The 19,272-nt window shown below is 41.9% G+C and overlaps 2 protein-coding genes across 2 annotated transcripts; one reads left to right on the forward strand and one right to left on the reverse strand.

The window, feature by feature from the left end:
• Positions 1 to 118: 118 nt before the first annotated feature.
• On the forward strand, positions 119 to 3,662 carry LOC136521306 (uncharacterized). The gene is made up of 10 exons (XM_066515021.1): positions 119 to 251; positions 340 to 441; positions 544 to 609; positions 739 to 891; positions 992 to 1,105; positions 1,556 to 1,627; positions 2,180 to 2,263; positions 2,351 to 2,451; positions 2,787 to 2,871; positions 2,986 to 3,662. The coding sequence occupies exons 1-10, from the start codon at positions 177 to 179 to the stop codon at positions 3,367 to 3,369; spliced, it is 1,236 nt and encodes a 411-aa protein (XP_066371118.1). The 5' UTR covers positions 119 to 176; the 3' UTR covers positions 3,370 to 3,662.
• A 929-nt stretch (positions 3,663 to 4,591) lies between these two features.
• LOC136521347 (phosphatidylinositol 4-phosphate 5-kinase 1-like) lies at positions 4,592 to 12,719 on the reverse strand. Its single transcript, XM_066515078.1, has 10 exons — positions 11,995 to 12,719; positions 11,428 to 11,516; positions 10,133 to 11,179; positions 7,911 to 8,078; positions 7,095 to 7,260; positions 6,716 to 6,826; positions 6,443 to 6,630; positions 5,988 to 6,130; positions 5,345 to 5,510; positions 4,592 to 5,026 (listed from the first exon to the last, which is right to left on the reverse strand). Exons 2-10 carry the CDS (start codon positions 11,463 to 11,465, stop codon positions 4,747 to 4,749), a joined length of 2,307 nt encoding a protein of 768 aa, XP_066371175.1. The 5' UTR covers positions 11,466 to 11,516; positions 11,995 to 12,719; the 3' UTR covers positions 4,592 to 4,746.
• Positions 12,720 to 19,272: the final 6,553 nt, after the last annotated feature.

The raw sequence follows: 19,272 nt of genomic DNA on the forward strand, positions 1-19,272 counted from the left end.
GGGTCCCCACTGCCATCTTTACCCCCAAACCCAAAGCCAGCCAGCCAGGCTCCGTCTCCGCATCCTAGGCCTAGGGCACCCAAACCCGGAGCCGTCGTCCCCGCTCCCCAGGTTGCCAATCCGCGCGCAGCCAAACCCAAACCCTCCTCCCTCCCGGCTCCCGACGGGCGACGGCGATGGCCGCCGCGACAGAGAAGACGGCCGAGGACATCCGCCGCGAGCTCCAGGAGCTCCAGCGCCAGCACCGCGAGGTACATCTCTTTCTCTGTCCAGCGTATCTCGAAGCCTCGAGTCCCCGGGCCGTCTGCCCTGACCCCCTTTCTCGTCCCCCCCTCGCAGATCACCGAGCGCCTGCGCGACCCCCGTGGCCTTCGCCGCGGCGCCCCCGGCCCTGGTCCTGGACCTGGGGGGCCCCGCCCGCTTCGCGGCTTCGTGAGACCCGTACGCTTCTCACCTGCACTTCCTTCACGCCTCCTTCGTTTTCCTTAATCTTTTTTGTGTGCCCATAACACTTTTTTTCTTCTTCCAATGTTTCTGATGTAGCCTGTGGGTGCGGAATCGGGGGATCAGCCTCCGCAGAAGCGTCGGCTGCTATCGGCCGTAGTTAAGGTATCGTCCCCCCCCCCCCCCCCCCCCCCCCCCCCCCCCCCCTAATCTCGGTTTTGTTTGCACAATTTGTAATGGTCTGTTTGTCGAAACCCTAAAATTATGTCTCTTTGCTTGACCTAACAAATGGAGGTGGATGGCGCCGAAAATAACGAGGAAGGCACAAAGGATGCGGATGCGGAGGGGCATGATGCGCCTTCAGGTGTCACTGAAGGCAGTGACAGGAGGGGTTTCAACAATGGCGGGTTCAGAAGGGATGGTAACCTGCGGATGCAAAGGAGGGTGGTGAGTACTGATTAGAGCAAAGTGTGGATTTATTGTGGTTTTGCTATTCATTGGGTTATATGTGCTTTTGTGGAGCTTACCTTGCTTCGTTTGATTATAGGACTATAATTCGCTGCCAGAGCCAGCTCCAAGGGAGCTTCCCAGGAATGAGGACCCGAATTTGGTGAGAAGGAATAAGAGGATGCTGGGGCAGCTTCTTGTCGGTACATTAGAGGTGAAGTAATTCTGTGCATAATGATGAATCTGTACTCCTGCAAGAATACATATTGACCTAATGTGGTAGTTCATTTCTATTTCCATCTCTAGTATTCCTTAAAAACAGTTCATTGGCTTTAACTTGGCCTGTTGGCCAGCGTTAACAAACCTATCAGCTGAGTATTGACTTAACAAAATCTAAATCCATTTAGTCTCTTGTTCCCGCAATAATACATTTATTCCTGCAAATTTGGCTGCCAATGATATGTACTTGTTCCAATGTAAGCAACTTGCATTGACATGTTGCTGCCTAGCATTATTTTATATAGCACAGGTGGCCCAATTTCCAGGATTGCCTATCTTTGGATGTTGGGTGTGCCAGTACCATTGCTTGCTCAACTGTCTGGATGTGTACATCACTGTTTGTGATAATTTTGTTTATCTTATTCTACTCATGATTGCAATGCAGAAATTTCAACAAGAGGATAAAAAGTTATCCAACTCTGAGGCTTTTCTGCGCAGATCAGAGACTCAGCGAAAGGTTTGCTCACTTTTCCCATTCATATCTCAAAGTTAATGACTGTTATTCAGTAGGGGCTACTTCTACCATGTAATAACTAATAAGTGCTTTTGTATTGTGATTTTTGTATGTGCATAATCTATGATAACAGATTTGGTATTCCTATGGGCACAGCTACTTGTGAAATTTTGTACAGAATGCATCTGGCATTTGTTTCTGAAGAAGCAAAAACGATTTAAGACATAATATCTTACAGGATAACAGGAATGCCAATTTTGATGTTGAAATTCATTCGTGGTATGGAATAACAAAGAAGGAACTTGTTAAAGAATGGGACCTTGATATTCTGCATGCTCCGTACTTGGGTATACTTAGGACAATGCATCATGGAAACGATCTTTAATGATTGTGATTGTACCTACAAAGAGAGCACACAGTCAGATAATCTTTAGTATTTTCAAGGAAATCTGTGTTTTCTTTAAGTTGTCGCATCTCACTAAATATTGAGATTATTTGGATCACTAAATTCCATTTAAACATATCATGGATACTGAAATAATTGATTGGTTTTAGGCTGAGCAAAAGGTTCGTGAAGAAAGTGAAAGGCTGCGACAGCAGGAACGTGAGCAAATTGCAGAGAAGCGTAAGCGTGATATGGTAAGTTCATGACTTGTTCTGTTTACAACTACACATTTCAATTGATATTTACTTTGCAATCATTAAATCCTTGTTGCTCTTTGTTAGATGCTTCGCGCACGTGTAGCTGCTAAGGCAGAAGAAAAGAGGTTGGAGCTGTTGTACATTCAATGGGCTGGGCATCATAAAAGGCTGTCCAATTTCTTAAGGTAACTTTGCTGCTTTGCATCATTCTTCACTTTGACTTAGACCCAAAAATTGGAATCCTCATTTTCTTCACTTAAGCTGTTTCACATGTTTATGTAGTTAATCTACTTTCTTGTTTGATGGATCTGTTATTTTCTGCATTCTGCAGGTTATTTTTATTTCTGGTCCAAAAGTGTCCATATTGACAATTGACAATTAAATTGAGGGAAGATACATTCTAATTGTATGCAGACTTGATGTTTGATGACTATTAGTGTAATCTATTTACATTGTATACTGATGAACAATATTTGTTGCATGTTTGACTCCAATCTCATTATCCCCTTATGTATGGCAGGACAAAAACTGAACCACCTATTTACTACATGCCAACTAAACCAATTATTGATGATCCAGCCATTGTTGAGCAGAACAAGGAAATGGTACATCCTAGTATCCTACTCAAGAGCTTATAACTTGTGCATACTCATGTACTTGTTCCTGTTTCATGAACCATTGTTTTTGTTGATGAATCTAACTTGTGAAAAACATTACAGGCATTTGAAGAATGGAAGTCTATGCGCAGGGCTGAGCTGACTCAGTTCCAAAAGCAAGTTGAGGAGCAATATCTCTCAAATGTGGAGAGGCAGTTGGAGAGGATCCAGAATGCGCGGAGTGCTCGGAAGGCTAATGGGCCTGCTAACATGCAAGAAATGGACAAGGAGCTGGACACACACAGGGCAGAGCATGGTCCGAAGACTCGGCGAGTTTCTGAGGAGGGCGGCAATGACGACGACGAAGATGCAGAGGACATGGCTGCGGAAGACGAGCTGATGGATGAAGTTCTGGGCATCAACGATGGAATCAATGAGGACCCATCCAAGCCGTCCGAAGAAGCCACTATTGAAGGCGGTGAGCCTGCACCCGAGGAAGCACAATAGGATTCTTTGTTCACACAAGCTAAACATAGGCGTACCATTCCGTATGCTTAGTTGCCGTCTTGTTGGGAACTGCTCGTACGTGTATTTTTGGTAGACGTTCCCCACTGGTCAGGCTCTGTTTTGGCTTTTTTATGTTGAGATCATACAATTTTCGATTATTATCTTATAATTGTTGTAAACATACTATACTTGCTACCTTGATTTGGTCGTTGGTGGCGTCAGACGTTTATTGCCAGCTACGCCGTGCTGCTGCCACTGTTCTAGCGCAGATGCACGTTTCCTCTCGTGAATCATCTGTCGTTCTTCACCCTTGTGTGCGAATGCAAAACTCGCCCCCGCACCGACTGCACCCAATCACTGCTGGAATGCTGGATCTATTTATGTTAGCACCCGCCTCACACACCACTTGTCGGTAAGAGCCGTGTTTCTCTCTTATCGCCAAATAAACGTGGAGCCAGACAAGCCATGATTTATAGCTCGTTCGGTTCCGACTTCTTACTCCTTCGGTACTGTAGGCGGAGCCAGAAGGAGTCTGGCCAAATAGGTCCTAAGCCCTGGCACTATTAAATCTTCTCCGAACACTAACCCTCATCTAACCTGTCTTATTCTTTTCCGTTGAATCTACCATCATCCGTAAACTCTATCTATCTGTTGAATCCACATCGATCGTAAACTCTTATTATTCGCTGTTTATTTAGGCGCCATTTGAGAGTATGCGTCGTACATGATCATGAATGCTGGATGTGTGGTCATCGATCGTAAACTCTTACTCCGTATTATTCACTGTTATTTAGGCGCCATTTGAGAGTATGCGTCGTACAGTCATCGTGGTAACTGAGACACCGCATTTATGGCCATTCTAAAATGGGTACCCTTCTAAAATTATGTGCAATCAATTTGCAATGTTTTACCTTGCATAGGTGGACCACCGCTTGACAACCAGCAAAGCCAACAAAATGAACATGACATCCCAGGTTAATACTCGCTCTCTCTGTTCCAAATTACTCCGTACAAGACATTTTGGCTTTTTTTACTTTAAGAAACATTGCTTTTACTATGTATCGAGATTAGCGTATATCTAAATGCAAAGCAAAAACTATATATATCTAGAAAGACCAAAACATCATATAATTTGTAATTTGAAATGAAGAGTGTAACAAATAACAGGTGCATAGAAGCCGTCGTGAATAACTGAGAACATGTTAACTTTTTACAAGAAAAATGAGGGCAGAAGTGCTACTATGTATTATTTAAGCCTGTTCGCTTGTTGGTTTCAGCCAGGACTTATTAGCCGTGGTACATTATTTTCCTCTCACAACAAACCAGCACCAGTCGGGCTTATCAGCCTAGAAACCAACTAGCGAACAGGCTGCCTACTCAGTCTTGTTCAGGGAAAACACTCTCAAGGAATTTTACAAATCGTTTTGAATACGAATTCGGATCAACAGCTGATATTGAAAGGGGATCGAACTTGAGTGATTTGACTGCATGCTCGACCCTTTTTGACATATTGTACTCCTGTAATATGTCTATAATACCAAGGTAAAGAACAACATCGTACTCCTCAATGGTATTTGGGTTTTCAAGTTCCGTGTTCATGTCCTCGTGCACTTTCCGAGCTCGAGCTGGCATATTCACCCCTAACTGCACACGAAACCTGAAAGCACGATACAGAATACGTACACATGAATCAGCAACATAATTCATCTTGTGTAAGGCGCAAGAATGCAGAATTCATCTTCCTTAGGGCTAATAGCTACCCAAGTATTTGACCATGTTTTTCATTTAAATCAGCCATTACATTTTAGAGTTAACAGACGGTCTGAGTTCCGGCTGGCTAGTGGAAAGTTTCTCCCCTCGCCAGTAAACCCCAGGAGACTCCCTAATTAATATAGTACGTGTTCTAGTACTGCATTGCAGCATCTAGTGTGAAGCTGGAACATCAAATGTTTTGGCAAAACTGAAGAAAATGTACCGTCCGGTGCCTGGCAAAACAAGATCAACTTCTTCAGAACCAGCTTCCGATGCTCTAACCATGCTTCCTCTTATGTGGGAACCACCAACTGTAGTGCCTGGCTCATGAGCAACAAGCAAAAATCCCTTCCAGGAACTTTTTTCCTCATATTGCAACAGTTCACTATCTGGTCAAGGCAAAAAGCAGCAGTTTATTACTAGGTAACACAGTCAAAAGCTGAAGGTAAGCAACCAGTTATTCAATGCCCATTGCTGATAGAATAGAACACACAACATAGAATGTAAAGGAACATAGCATAAATAGAAGGGAAAATTTGTTTACAGCGCTTGGGTAAACCAGTTTTCGTTGGCAATTCTGCTCTATATTTCACTCTTACATTACCTATATTTTTGTTGTGACCCTTTTTTTTTTGCCATTTTTGGATCAGCTGCGTAAGTTGGCTGTGATACCATTTTCAAAGTATCAAGATTTTTAGTAGTGTGAATAGCACTGATACTTAAGGTGGTCCTTTTGTTTTTTAAAAGGATATCATGGTCATAGCAATAGTGTTTTGTCATGATTTGTTCAGTTATAAGAGAAAAGTACAAAAAAAACAGCTTAAGGTTGTGTTCATGCAATGTTACAATTACAATGAATACTATACCTGGAATTCCGCATCTTTCAAGACTGCTCTGTTGTGATGAAGATGTCTTCAGGTTATAGGGAGCTCTAAAATGGATCCCCAAGAGCATGCTATAATCGATGATAGACTGGGATTCCAAGAACATACAATCAAGTGATATTTGCCTGAAAATGGTCCGCAGAAACGTTTAGAAGCCACCACTTATCAAACCATATGAGAGTATAAAACATTTGATAGGCACTGATCTTGGCCTAAAGTAGAAATCTATCATAAGTATATTACTTTCTACAGTTTGTATTTATTATTATTTTTACTTTATTGTATTTTTTATTGTGAGAGTACTTGTGACTTCATAAATAATGTCAGATACTTTCTGTAAAAAAGGGTCAGACACTGAAGACTAGTAGAAATACAAGTATATACTACCAGAAAAAGGTGTTTAGAAAAACAAAGGGAGCAGTTGATCATCAGCTTACCTGAAAAGTGCGTCCCGCCATGGTTTATCCACATGAAAAACATATGAAAGGTCAAGGTCCTTCAGAGTTGTGTTCTCATTTATATTTTGCTTTTTTGTTGATCGGCCTTGTGTAGAACCCTTCAAGTCATACTTACGATGAATTCGCAGCTCAGTGCAGAACATATTTCCCATCACAACAAAGCGAACCTGTATAAAACCATAAAAAACTATCACATATGACATGCATTTACAGACTAAATAAGAATAATGCAACAAGAAAGTGATTGTGCACCTTTCTGCCGCCTTTCAGAGTAATCCTGTGCACGCCAAAAAATTTTGTAATGAGCGTATTATCATAAGCTCTGACATGACTGTAATATTTTGGAAGCATCTTCAACAGTATCTGCAGCATGTATTACATCAAACCAATCTGCAGTAGGCATAACTTATCACTCAACAACGGTGTAAATTATTCTTATCCTATGATTTTTTTTTCCATATGAATGTTAAGTTAACTAATATTAGGACCATAAATCTTATGTGCAACAAATTTTTCCTGGCTGTAAATATATCAACAACTCATCCACAGACTAAGAACAAGTAAAACATTGCTTAAAAAAAAGAACAAGTAAAACACAGCACACTCTCATAGAAAGCCTTCGAGGCGATACCTTCAGCTCAGCTTTTCTCAAGGTTTTTATGACAAAACGTTCATCCTGTGAAAGATAGAAAATACTGCCACTTTTCCCGGGTGAAGAAAGCTCTTTCAGACTGTCATCACCACATATGGACATCATGTAATCTGCAGCATCAATGTGGAACATTTCTCGAAGATTCCTGAAATCAATGAGTCAATTAGCTACAACAAAAAGATGAATTGAAGAATCTGTAGAAAAATCCAAGCCAGTGTGAATTCCTCTATAATATGTATGATCTCTTATTAACTGTTGAGCTATAACCAATTAAACAATATTTAAATAGGAAAACATAGTAAAAACAGAGAAACATAACTTTCTGGGAAAAAAATCAAGTTGAGGCTTTGAGCGATGCTATTATGGTTATGGCAGACTCATTCTAAATCAGACAAACTGATTCAGAGGTAATCATAAGATTCTTGCTAGTTTCTAATTTATTCTTCTGCAAGTAAAAACATAGGGAATCTAACCATCACATTAGCTACTCTTTTGTTAAACAAATCAGCCACATCGCATTCGTTCAGTTGATACTTGATATCTTCTATAGTTAATTAGACAGGTGAATCATAATAGACCAACATAATTAGACATAGATGAACCATAGTTTTAATATCACAATCAACAATCAACACTACCCCCCCCCCCCCCCCCCCCCCCCTCCCCACCCCCCCACAAAAAAAAAAAGAATCACATTCAGCACTAACAGAACAATATGCATTCGAGAAAAAAAACAACAGAGGAGTATGAAAATGCTAAATTCTTATACAATTAGCAATCAGGAAAGAGACATACCGGAATACCATAGGGCAATAATCCTTCCAAAAGAAATTGACAGAGTGGTGTGGAGGCATATACTGCGAGCCTTCAGTAGGGAAGTACATTCTTATCCGTGCTCGAGGTCCAAAATCATTTGAACGGACTTCACGCAAAGGCACAGGGGTGATTTTACCTACCGTATACCTGGATAGCAATATCACGGGGTGGTTAGAAAGGACTGCACATAGCTGAATAGCAACAGGGAACTAGTTACCGAAGTGTGGACATTGACTAGATTAATTTACTGAGGTATACCATGTTTGAATTTAGTATAGTTATACAATTCCCTAAATAGATTTTTTTTAACGCAATGGCAAGAGCTCTGCCTTTCAATTAAGTAGAATGGAATTGACCTGGTTTATAAGGGAAACCAGGCCTGAAAATCATACAGACACACGGTTTATCAGATGGAAAACCGGCAAAAACCCCACCATGACAGCCCAGACGACAATCCCTAGGCAACCCACTTACACAACAATGACACCCGATGAAGCCCACCACACGTCATCATTGCCGAGTTTACCACAAACACCAGTAAGCAGCTCCGGCTTCCCACGCTGAACATCAGCCAAGGACCTAACACACCTGATGGAGCCCACCACACGTCATCGTTGCCGAGCTTACCACAAGCAGCAATAAGCAGCTCCGACTTCCCACGGTGAACATCAGCCAGGGACCCTGACACGCCGCCACATACTTGCAACAAGCCCTGACCTCCCAAGAAGTGAACACGGCGTGTCATCGTTGCCGAGTTTCGTTGCACCCAAAACAAAACAGCTTCGAGATATCACAGGGACAAACAAACAATATAGTAAATTTAGGAGATATAAGGGTGTGTGCAACCTATGCCCCAAAGAGGAGCTAACGATCATTAGTCTCTCAAAACCATGACACATACCATTGCAGGCAGAATTGGTTTGGTGGGGAAAGAAAAGTTTCTAATTCCAAAGTGTAAGTGGAATTCTCCCCACTGTTCCATTCATTGATCAAGAGTTTATAAAGGAGTTACATGACTCTTCCACTACTAAGACTCTTCATTCTAGACTCTTCCACTACTAAGACTCTTCATTCTAGACTCCACAAATTCTAGGCTATTCATATTCTAATACCCTCCCGCAGTCTCAACTGGGAGATGATCGAACATAGAGACTGGATCGAAAGTTGAGGAAGACAGCAGTTGGTAATCCCTTAGTAAATATGTCGGCATACTGAAGTAGCCTGAGTATCATCATCGGCCATGGGCACTGACAATGGAGAGGAGAGGGTGACGAGTGGAGAGGAAGGGTTAGGGAGAGGAATGGTTCCTAGCTGATACCATGTAAGTGGAATTCTCCCCACTGTTTCATTCATTGATCAAGAGTTTATAAAGGAGTTACATGACTCTTCCACTACTAAGACTGTTCACTCTAGACTCTTCCACTACTAAGACTCTTCATTCTAGACTCCACAAATTCTAGGCTATTCATATTCTAATAAAAAGCAATCCAGGATTTAGCTCCAAGAGAATAAGCAAAGCAAAAGTAGCACCTGTGTCATGCTGGGCACATGATAAATGGGGCTGAGTGTTGTTGTGAGGAAACCTATTACTTGATTTAGTATGGGAATGATCGCTCACTTTTTGAGAGGAGCTACGGATTCACCAAATTTTGCTAAGCTTGGGTATACTACTGGAGACTTCCTACATGGCCTTTTTAGATCTGGAACCGCGTACATGCCCTAAGAGTTTGGAGTACAATTAGTACAGGCAGCGTCACAAATATGCCATGGCAACTATTTCTGTATGTAGATAGTGGCACATGATATCGAACATCACAAATTTTCATCCTAAAGAAAGAAATCATAGTTTTAGCATATAAAAATTATTCTTGAAAAGAGACTCTTTCACTTGTCATTCAAATAATGGGAGGTTTCAAAACAACTTTTTTATGAATAGGTTAATCAAAATTTTCACTACCCACTGCTAATAATTCTTACATAAGTAATACTTTGCTCATAAATAATGTGAGTTCTGTGTCTGAAATCTATGCATATGCTTCTTTCAGATGTAGCATATGTGTGTGGAGAGTACAACTTCCTAAATAGATACACAGTACAAATGTAATGATACAGAAAAAGAAAACAACTACAAGAATCTATTCTTGACAAAAATGAATTAAGATGACATATAATGGAAGACATCAATACAATTAAGCACTTACCTAATGCCAAGTTGCAAATTAAGCATTAGGTAATAGCTCCTGTGGCCTTTGAAAATAGTCTCCATGGGACCTCCAGCTTGCTTTTGCCAGGTATGCTCCTGTGTTTTACCGCTATCCAGCATTCCGGAATCATGGCATTTTGGCTTTTCCGAGATAAGTACTCCTTGTACATATTCTCTTTCATAGACCAATACTTTATCAACTCCACTATCTTGGACACAATTATCAGTTGCCAAGGGCTCAGTAGATGAATCTTGTGACAAATTGTTTCCAGAATTATCATAAAAAACTGGTGTGGTGCCATTTGAAATACGTCTGGGCCAATGGAAAAGGCTGCATAGTCTCCATGTGTTGCAAAGTTTTTGGAATAAAAATAATAAGCCACTATTGATATTTTCATTACCAGAGCTCGAAGAACTTGAAATATCGTGATCTGATACACACTCAGACACTTCAAGGTTACAAGGCATTTTACTTCCTTGTTGATAAAACATACCATGTCCATCCTTGAGTCCCCTGTCCCATGTACCAATGTAACATGCTCCTGATGCATATTTACAAAAACCTTTTCCATGAGCCAGTCCATTAAGCCAATTACAGTCAAGAGTATCGCCATTTGTCCATTGCATCACTCCTCTGCCATTCATTTTACCAGATTTCCAGCCTCCAATGTAGATGTTGCCATCAACCCATGTATATTTACCAAATCCATCTGGCAAGCCCTCGTTCCATAAACCTTCATAAGTATCACCGATGGCATAAACCATTGTGCCCATTCCATGTTTTTTGTTCATCCTCCAAGCACCTTTATAAACAGATCCATCAACTCCTTTGAAAGTGCCTGTTCCATCAATGAAACCTCCACAGAGATCTCCATCATATGAAGCACCTGACGGCCACTGAATTACTCCTCTACCAGTCATCTTGCTTGTATCCCACTCGCCATAATAAAGAGTTCCATCTGTCCACATATACTTTCCAAATCCATGAGGAACTAAACCAGCAAAGTTGCCAACATAGATGTCACCATTTGGAAGGGTATTCCCCCTAAACAGAAAGACAAGATAAGGCTACCAGCACTCACAATTTAAACTAGAATGTCTATATAGTAGTGCTTCCAAGATTTCTGACAACCAAATTGCAAAATATATTTTTTATAAGAATCTTGAAGTAGCACAGTTACCAGTGTTTAGTTTTTTTTTTTTTTTTGAAAAACACTGAATAGCCTTCCATTAGACATTAGAACTAGAACAAAAGAAAAGGCATGTTTCACGGTAAAGATGAGATAAGCACACCTCTGGGTGTTCCCTGCGCTTGTCTCTGTACCGGCCATGCCAAGGTTTACCAGGACGGCTCAAAAACCACAAAATTCATTCAGCAAGATCTGAAACAAGTTGAAAAGGTTGTTATACACGATGGACTGAAAATAAACGCTCACTGAAAGGAAATACAGACTTGATCCCAACAAGATTCACTTCTGTTGGATTTCCACTGGAATTAACCCTCGTGCCAGATTACCTCAACTGAATCATTACCATGAAAGTAACTTCAAATATATTATACATATAATACAAATAAAAAAGCGTGGTCTTGAACACAGAATTTCAGCGAGCATGGCACGTGGTGGGTCTCCCTTCAGTAGAAACTGACAACTCATGAACTGACAAAACATTATCTCTACGTGGAAAAGATGCTTTTGAAAAATCACTTTAATCACATAGCTTGGAAACTTGTAAGAACTGCTCGAATTCCACCAATCCTATCCTAGGTGCTTGAGTTTCCGCGCAACTGGTTGCCCAGGCAAGAGCATCTCTAAGCAAAGCGAAGCAAGCAACCATGGACAGGTCTCGCAAGCATCATACCTCATAAGCAGCAGCAGCAGCCGGAGCTCATCGCCACCGCAGGAGATGGCGCGGAGCCAACCACGTATCCCATCCAACGCCCGGGCCTCAGGATTCAGGAAGAGGATCACAGCTCCAGGTAGAGAACAGAAGAGAGCGGAGGGAGGGAGGGAGCCGAAGAGGAGGGGAAAGGGAGCAGGAGATCGAGGGGGTCAGACAGGCAGGGCGAAGGGGACTGGGGCCCGGTGGGGGAGGGAAGGGGAGGAGAAGGACGGGAACCACCACCACGTTGCCCCCCGCTAGTGGCCGAGCTGGCGCCGACCAATCCCAGCGCGCGCCACGCCCCTACCCGGCCCCGAGATTTTTTTTTTCTCCTCCGTTTCCCTCGTTCAGTCGTTCCCCCGTCGCCTGACGCCGAAACTCCCCGCCATTGGGGTAAATTCCCTCGGTATCTCGGCCTTACGGCGGCGGCGTCGATCATGGAAAGCGACGGGACGCAGGCGCGGGCGGCTCGATCCGCCTGCCAGGTGAGCCCGTGAGCGAGCCGAGCCCGCGCGGACGAGAGGATTCCCGTGCGCGCATGTGGGCAGGCGGGGGCCCGGTCACTTTCGGCGGCGCGCAGTTGTTCGCTCGCGTCGAAGGAGGTTGGAGCCTTTTTCTTTTCTTTTTCTTGTTGCTGGCGGCTTGGCTTGGAGTTGCCGGTGGCCGGTGGGCGTGCGAGCGAGTTCGGTCACGGCGGCAGCGGCAGCGGCGGCGGCGGACGGCGACGGGGAATTTAATCGGGGAGTGTGATTCGGAGTATTGATGGCCATGTGAGTAATTGAGTATTCGTCGGCGATCACCTTTCTTGGCAGTTGGCACAGGAGAGCGACGTAGCCACGTAGGATTCCTTGGACATTCCTGTTTTTATCTCGGTGTGCTGATCCATTGGACCGCGTTTTTCTTACGGAGGCATGAAAAATGGTTGACTTCGACGGTAGTAAAAGGTACAACTGTACAAGCACCGGAGGTCTATTATTACGCGTGTTTATTTGAGCACTGGCATATATGATATGAAATCATGGGTGGTGTGGTAAAACACCACCTTTTAAATGCTAGAATTCGAGGGCATCCAGCGTGGATGATAGAAGTGACTAAGTGAGCCTATATTCAATTCTTGTTTTCTAAAAGTTGCAGTTTCCTGTGAGATTACAATAGTTAAATTCTTGTGAAATGGTCATCACAAATTCTACCCAGCTACAATCTTACATCTAGTCGTAGGATCGCAAAATCATCTCATAAGAAATCAATCAATCATATGATTGCTATATTGGGCTTATTTGGCTGGAGAAAGTTTTTTTTTTTTTTGCCTAAGTCAGACAAATATGGAGAGGTTATGTATAGTTGATGTCTGGGCTCTAAAATGTCAAAGACAGAAAAACATAATTATTTGTGTTCTTTTTTATGAATATGTTAAGACACTACGATTCGTTGTGCAACAAATATTTCACTTAGCCTTTTACCAATCTATTCGAAATTATAAGTCGTTAGCATTTTACTAAGCCAAACTTATATAATTCATAGAAACATTATATCAACGCCTACAATACCAAACAAATGTGAAAGCATCCATGCTCCTAGTTGGGTTTCGGTGATTAATGACAATACGTGATTACCGTGACTAACGTGTGTTTTGCAGAAACAATTAAGTTAGGTCACGGTAATGGAGATCGATTGCGCAATCAAGGTTGTCATGCCCCTACGATAGAAATCGTTTCAGTTTTTAAAGTATGGACGACAAGGTTAATGATGGACTAGTTTTAAGTGTCGATTGGAGTTGGAGAGGCACTTAGAGTAGTTTAGGACTTTGTTTTTCCTTTGGCCGTACTATTAAGGGGGTATTAACGGGTAGCTTGACTTAGGTGAGTCTAGTGAGTTAGGTGTGGTGCACACTTGTTAAAACTAGCACTAGGTAGCTCCATAACAGGGATTAACAGCCCTTTGATCTATTGGAGCAAACTTTATTCATAAATGTTCGAGAGTTGGAAGTGAATAGAGGGTCAAATACTGACCGGACGTTGGCTCCGGTGTGATCGGACGCTGGCTCAGAGTCCGGTCAGTTCATTTGACCAAGGTGAAATCATCTGGAAATGATCGGACACTGCGAGGCCATGGCACCGGACGCTGAAGGCCAGCGTCCGGTCAACTCCAGTAAGGTCCCAGAGAGGAAGAATCCTGATTAGACGCGTCCGGTCAATGCTGACCAGACGCTGATCAGGTTCCGGTTACTGACCGGACGCTGCTCAGCAAGTTACCGGACTCTGGAGGTCCAGCGTCTGGTCGACATCAGTAAGGTTCCAGTGAGGAGAAAACGTGACCATACGCGTCCGGTCAGTGCTGATCGGACGTTGCCAGCGTCCGGTCAACTCTTAACCACTGAAGTTCGGGTTATACTGACCGGTGCGTCCGGTCAATATGACCAGAGCGTCCGGTCACCCCGTAGAGGCACATAACGGTTCGTTTTCAGCTGGTATTATAAATACAACCTCCACTCGTGTGTGGGGGTACTTTTACTCATTCCAACAGCTGAGAAACACGTTTGTGAGTGCCAAGAAGAGCAAGGTTCTAGTGAGGTGATTAAGATTTAAGAATCCCAAAGAGAGACCTCATTAGTGAAGATCAAGAGTAGTAAAGTGTGCATCCACCTTCTCATTAGGCTTATCGTGGTCAAGTGAGAGTTCGTGCTTATTACTCTTGGTGATCGCCATCACCTAGACGGCTTGGTGGTGATTAGGAGCTTGGTGATCACCCGGCGGAGCTTGTGGGTGACCCAACTCAAGTTATGAGCGGTTGTGGGTGATTCACTGCGATGGAGTATCAAAGAATCAACCCGTAGAGAGCACTTGATCCTTGCGCGGATTAAGGGGGAGCTACACCCTTACGCGGGTGCTCCAACGAGGACTAGTGGGGAGTGACGACTCTCCGATACCTCAGCAAAACATCGCCGCGTTCCTCCCTCTCTATTTACTTTGAGCATTTACTTTAAGCAATTCAATTCATGTCTTTACATTCTTAGAATTATCATGCTAGAGTAGGATTAGAACTTAGGTTGCAAGTCTTTTGTACGGTAGAACAATTAGAAACACTTTCTAGGCACAAGGGGTTAATTGGGCTAACCATAGGAGTTAATTGTTGCAAAGAATTTTAAAATTAGCCCAATTCACCCCCCCTCTTGGGCATCTTGATCCTTTCAATTGGTATCGGAGCCTCATGCTCACGTATTTAGGCTTAACTACCTAGAGCAAGATGTCTCACGGGGATGGACCTCCTCCTATTTTTGAGGGAGATGACTTTCCTTATTAGAAAATTCACATTGAGGCATATCTAGAAGCTCTAGATGTTGGTATACTTAGAGCTGCCTTACAAGGCTTCCCAAAACCTCGAGATGCTACTCACCTACAAGGCGATGAGGTGAATTACGAGAAGTGGAATGCAAAGGCTCAAAACACCATCTTTAGAGGCATTTGTAAAGATGTGTTCAATCGGGTGAGGAACCACAAAGACGTCCATGCACTATGGTCGGACGTTTGTGCGCTCTATGAGGGGACTAAGAGTGAGCATGAGGAACGCTATCATCTTGTCATGAAAAAGCTCAACTCTTTTGAAATGCTTCCTAAGGAATGTGCTAATGAAATGTATTCACGTTTGAATGTTCTTGTAGAGGAAGTCAATGGGCTTGGACCCACTCAAATGCAACCATCCGATGTTGTAAGAAAGATCTTGAGTGTCCTCCCCATTGACAAATATGGGCATATTGTGACCGTGCTATATCAAGGTAATCTTTCCACCGCTACACCGACATAAATCTTGGGAAAGATTAATGCTCATGAGATGTACATGCACATCATACCACAAGATGGCTCATCCTCTACCAAGAAAAAAGATAAGGGCTTAGCATTCAAAGCTAGTCAAGAGAAGGGCAAAGTAAGACTTGAGTATGAGAGCTCAAGTGATGATGAAGTTAATGATAAAAGTCTTGCTCTCATGGTGAAGAAGACCGCCAAGATGCTAAAGAAGCTCAACAAGAGTGGCATCAAGTTTGATGGCAAGAAGAATAAGTTCTTCACTAATTCTAGAAGGAAGTCAATCTCTGAGATGGATTAATACAATTGTGGAGAACTTGGTCATCTAGCTCACCAATGCATAAAGCCCAAAAAAGACAAGTTCAAGAACAAAAATAAGGGCAAGAAAGATGACTCAAGCAATGGAGATGAAGATGAGAAGAAAAAGAATAAGCCATACAAGAAGAGAGATGGCAGGAAGGACTTCCACAAAAGAAGAAGAGTGGAAAAGCTTACATCGTCGGTGATTGACTCACAGACATTGATTCATCTAGTGGATCATCCGATGATGATAGTGACAACTAGAAGGTGGCCGACATTGCTATTGACTCATCATCTTTACCGCCACCACCATCATCATTCTCTATACACCTATGCCTTATGGCCAAAGGTGAATGAAAGGTATCACATGATGATGATAGTAGTGGTGATGATCATGCTCATAATGATGATAGTGATAGTGATAGCGATGATGATGAATATGAGTCACCTACCTATGATGATCTTGCTAAATTGCTAAAGAAATATACTAAGATCATTATAAAGACTAGAGCTAAAAATGAAAAGCTTGAGATTAAGAATGATTCTCTTTTAGCTAAATATGAGATAGCCAAAAAAGCTAGTGTTGAGCTTAGAGAAGCAAATGATGCTATGTCATCCAAACTCAAAGAGCTCAAATCTTCTAAGAAAGAGCTTAAAGATAAACATAATAAACTTAAGTGGGTGCACAAAGAGCTCATCACTAGCCATAACAAGCTAAAAGATGAATATACTACTCTTAAGATTAATCATAACAATCTTGTTATTGCTTAAGAATTTTTACCTAATGAGCCACATGATGCTACTAACGATGTTGTTAAGATGATATAGCTACATCATGTGATGATTTAATTAATGAGAGCATTGAGCAAGGATCTAGTGGCAAAGGCAAGCAAGTGGTTGAGTGCAATGACTATGATGAGTATGTCAAGCTCAAGCATGATAATGAAAAGCTAAAGAAAGAGTTTGAAGAGTTTAAAATCCACAACACTATTGTACTAGAAACTCTTGATCATGACGGTGACTTGATTCTTGAGAATGAGAAGCTAAAAGAAGAAAACAAGAAACTCAAGGAAGAGAGAAACAATGTTGCACTCAAGGAAGATAAAAGTAGTGATGCACTCAAGTAAGAGAACAAGAAGCTCGAGTTAGAAAAAGAGCATCTCAAGATTAGATTGAGCAAGTTCACTAGAGGTAAGTATCTTTAAAGTGAGCTTCTAATGAACACCATCATGAAGATGGATAGAAGTGACATTGGGTACATGACAAACAAAAAGAAGAAGGCTCAAGCTCAACAACAACAATCAAAGCCAAAGCCAAAGAGATGCTTTGAGTGTGGACAATAAGACCACTTTGCTCATGAGTGCCAAACTCCACCACCACAACCCTTGCCCAAGCATGCTAGACCCTTTGCTTTCAATGCTCATTACATGCTTAAAAATGATTCTAGTGGAAAGATGAAAGTGATGTTCTTAGGTCCTCCCAACAAGAATATGCCTAAGAAAATTTGGGTTGCAAAGTCACTTGTTGAGAAGGTGAAGGGCCCTCAACAAGTTTGGGTTTCTAAAGCTTAATCTCTTGTGTGTAGGTGAACTACAAGACCGATGAAAGTCATTGGGTTATTGATAGTGGTTGCACATAACATATGACCGGTGATCCTCGTATGTTCACCTCACTAGATAAAGAAGTAGATGGACAAGAAAGAATCATATTTGGAGATAACTCAAAGGGCAAGGTCAAAGGATTGGGCAAAGTGGCAATATCAAATGATCATTCTATCACCAATATGCTATATGTTGCTTCATTGAATTTCAACTTGCTATCCGTTGGACAATTGTGTGATCTTAGCTTCCAATGCTTGTTTACCGAGAAGGAGGTTATTGTATCCAAGAAGGATGATGATCATGTGATATTCAAAGGATTTAGATGCAACAACCTATATCTAGTGGACTTCACTTTCGAAGATACAAACTTGAAGACATGCCTATTTACCAAAACAACATTTGGGTGGCTATGGCATAGAAGACTTGCTCATGTTGGGATGAGCTCACTCAAGAAGTTAATGAAGAATGATTTGGTGAGAGGGTTGAAGGATGTGAAGTTTAAGAAGGACAAGCTTTGTAGTGCATGTCAAACCGACAAGCAAGTTGTAAATACCCATCCAATAAAAGCTTTCATGTCAACCGCAAGAGTGCTAGAACTCCTTCACATGGATTTATTTGGACCAACAACATACAAGAGTTTGGGATAAAATCTTTATTGTCTTGTGATTGTTGATGATTATTCAAGGTATACATGGGTATTCTTCCTTCATGATAAATACGAAGTTGCATCTTGCTTCAAGAAGTTTGCCAAGAGAGCACAAAATGAATTTAAAGTAAAGCTCAAGAAAATAAGAAGTAACAATGGGAAAGAGTTTGACAACACAAACATAGAAGCTTATTGTGATGAAGTTGGAATCAAACATGAAGTCTCCGCAACATATACTCCTCAATAAAATGGTGTAGTTGAGAGGAAGAATCGGACATTGATCACTCTTACAAGAATAATGCTTAATGAGTATAACACCCTCGAAGCTCTATGGGTGGAAGCAATCAACACCGCATGTTATGCATCAAACCGTCTATTCCTTCAAAAGTTCCTTAGCAAGACACCTTATGAATTGCTTAATGGGAAGAAGTCGGACGTCTCCTTCTTTAGGGTGTTTGGTTGTAAATGCTACATCTACAAGAAGCGGCAACACCTAGGGAAGTTTCAAAGACATTATAATATTGGTTTTCTTGTTGGTTACTCATCAAAGTCCAAAATATATAGAGTATTTAATCATGCCACCGGCTTGTTTAAAGAAACATATGATGTAGAATTTGATGAATCTAACAGCTCCCAAGGAGCACATGAGAATCTTGATGATGTAGGTGATGAACCATTGAGGGAGGCTATGAAGAACATTCTGGTTGGAGACATCAAGCCTAAAGATGATGAAGATGATGTACAAGTGATTGATCCACCTTCTTCATTAAGTGTGCCACAAGATGGTAAAAAGATAAAAGAGTAGAAAATAAAGATACTCATATCTCCCATGAACAAATAGTGATACAAGCATAAGATGTTGATGCTCCATAACCTCCCCCTCAAATGGTCAATAGAAGAAATACACCTC

This window comes from Miscanthus floridulus, chromosome 2 (assembly GCF_019320115.1).
Source record: "Miscanthus floridulus cultivar M001 chromosome 2, ASM1932011v1, whole genome shotgun sequence".
In the NCBI taxonomy this organism is placed as follows: domain Eukaryota; kingdom Viridiplantae; phylum Streptophyta; class Magnoliopsida; order Poales; family Poaceae; genus Miscanthus; species Miscanthus floridulus.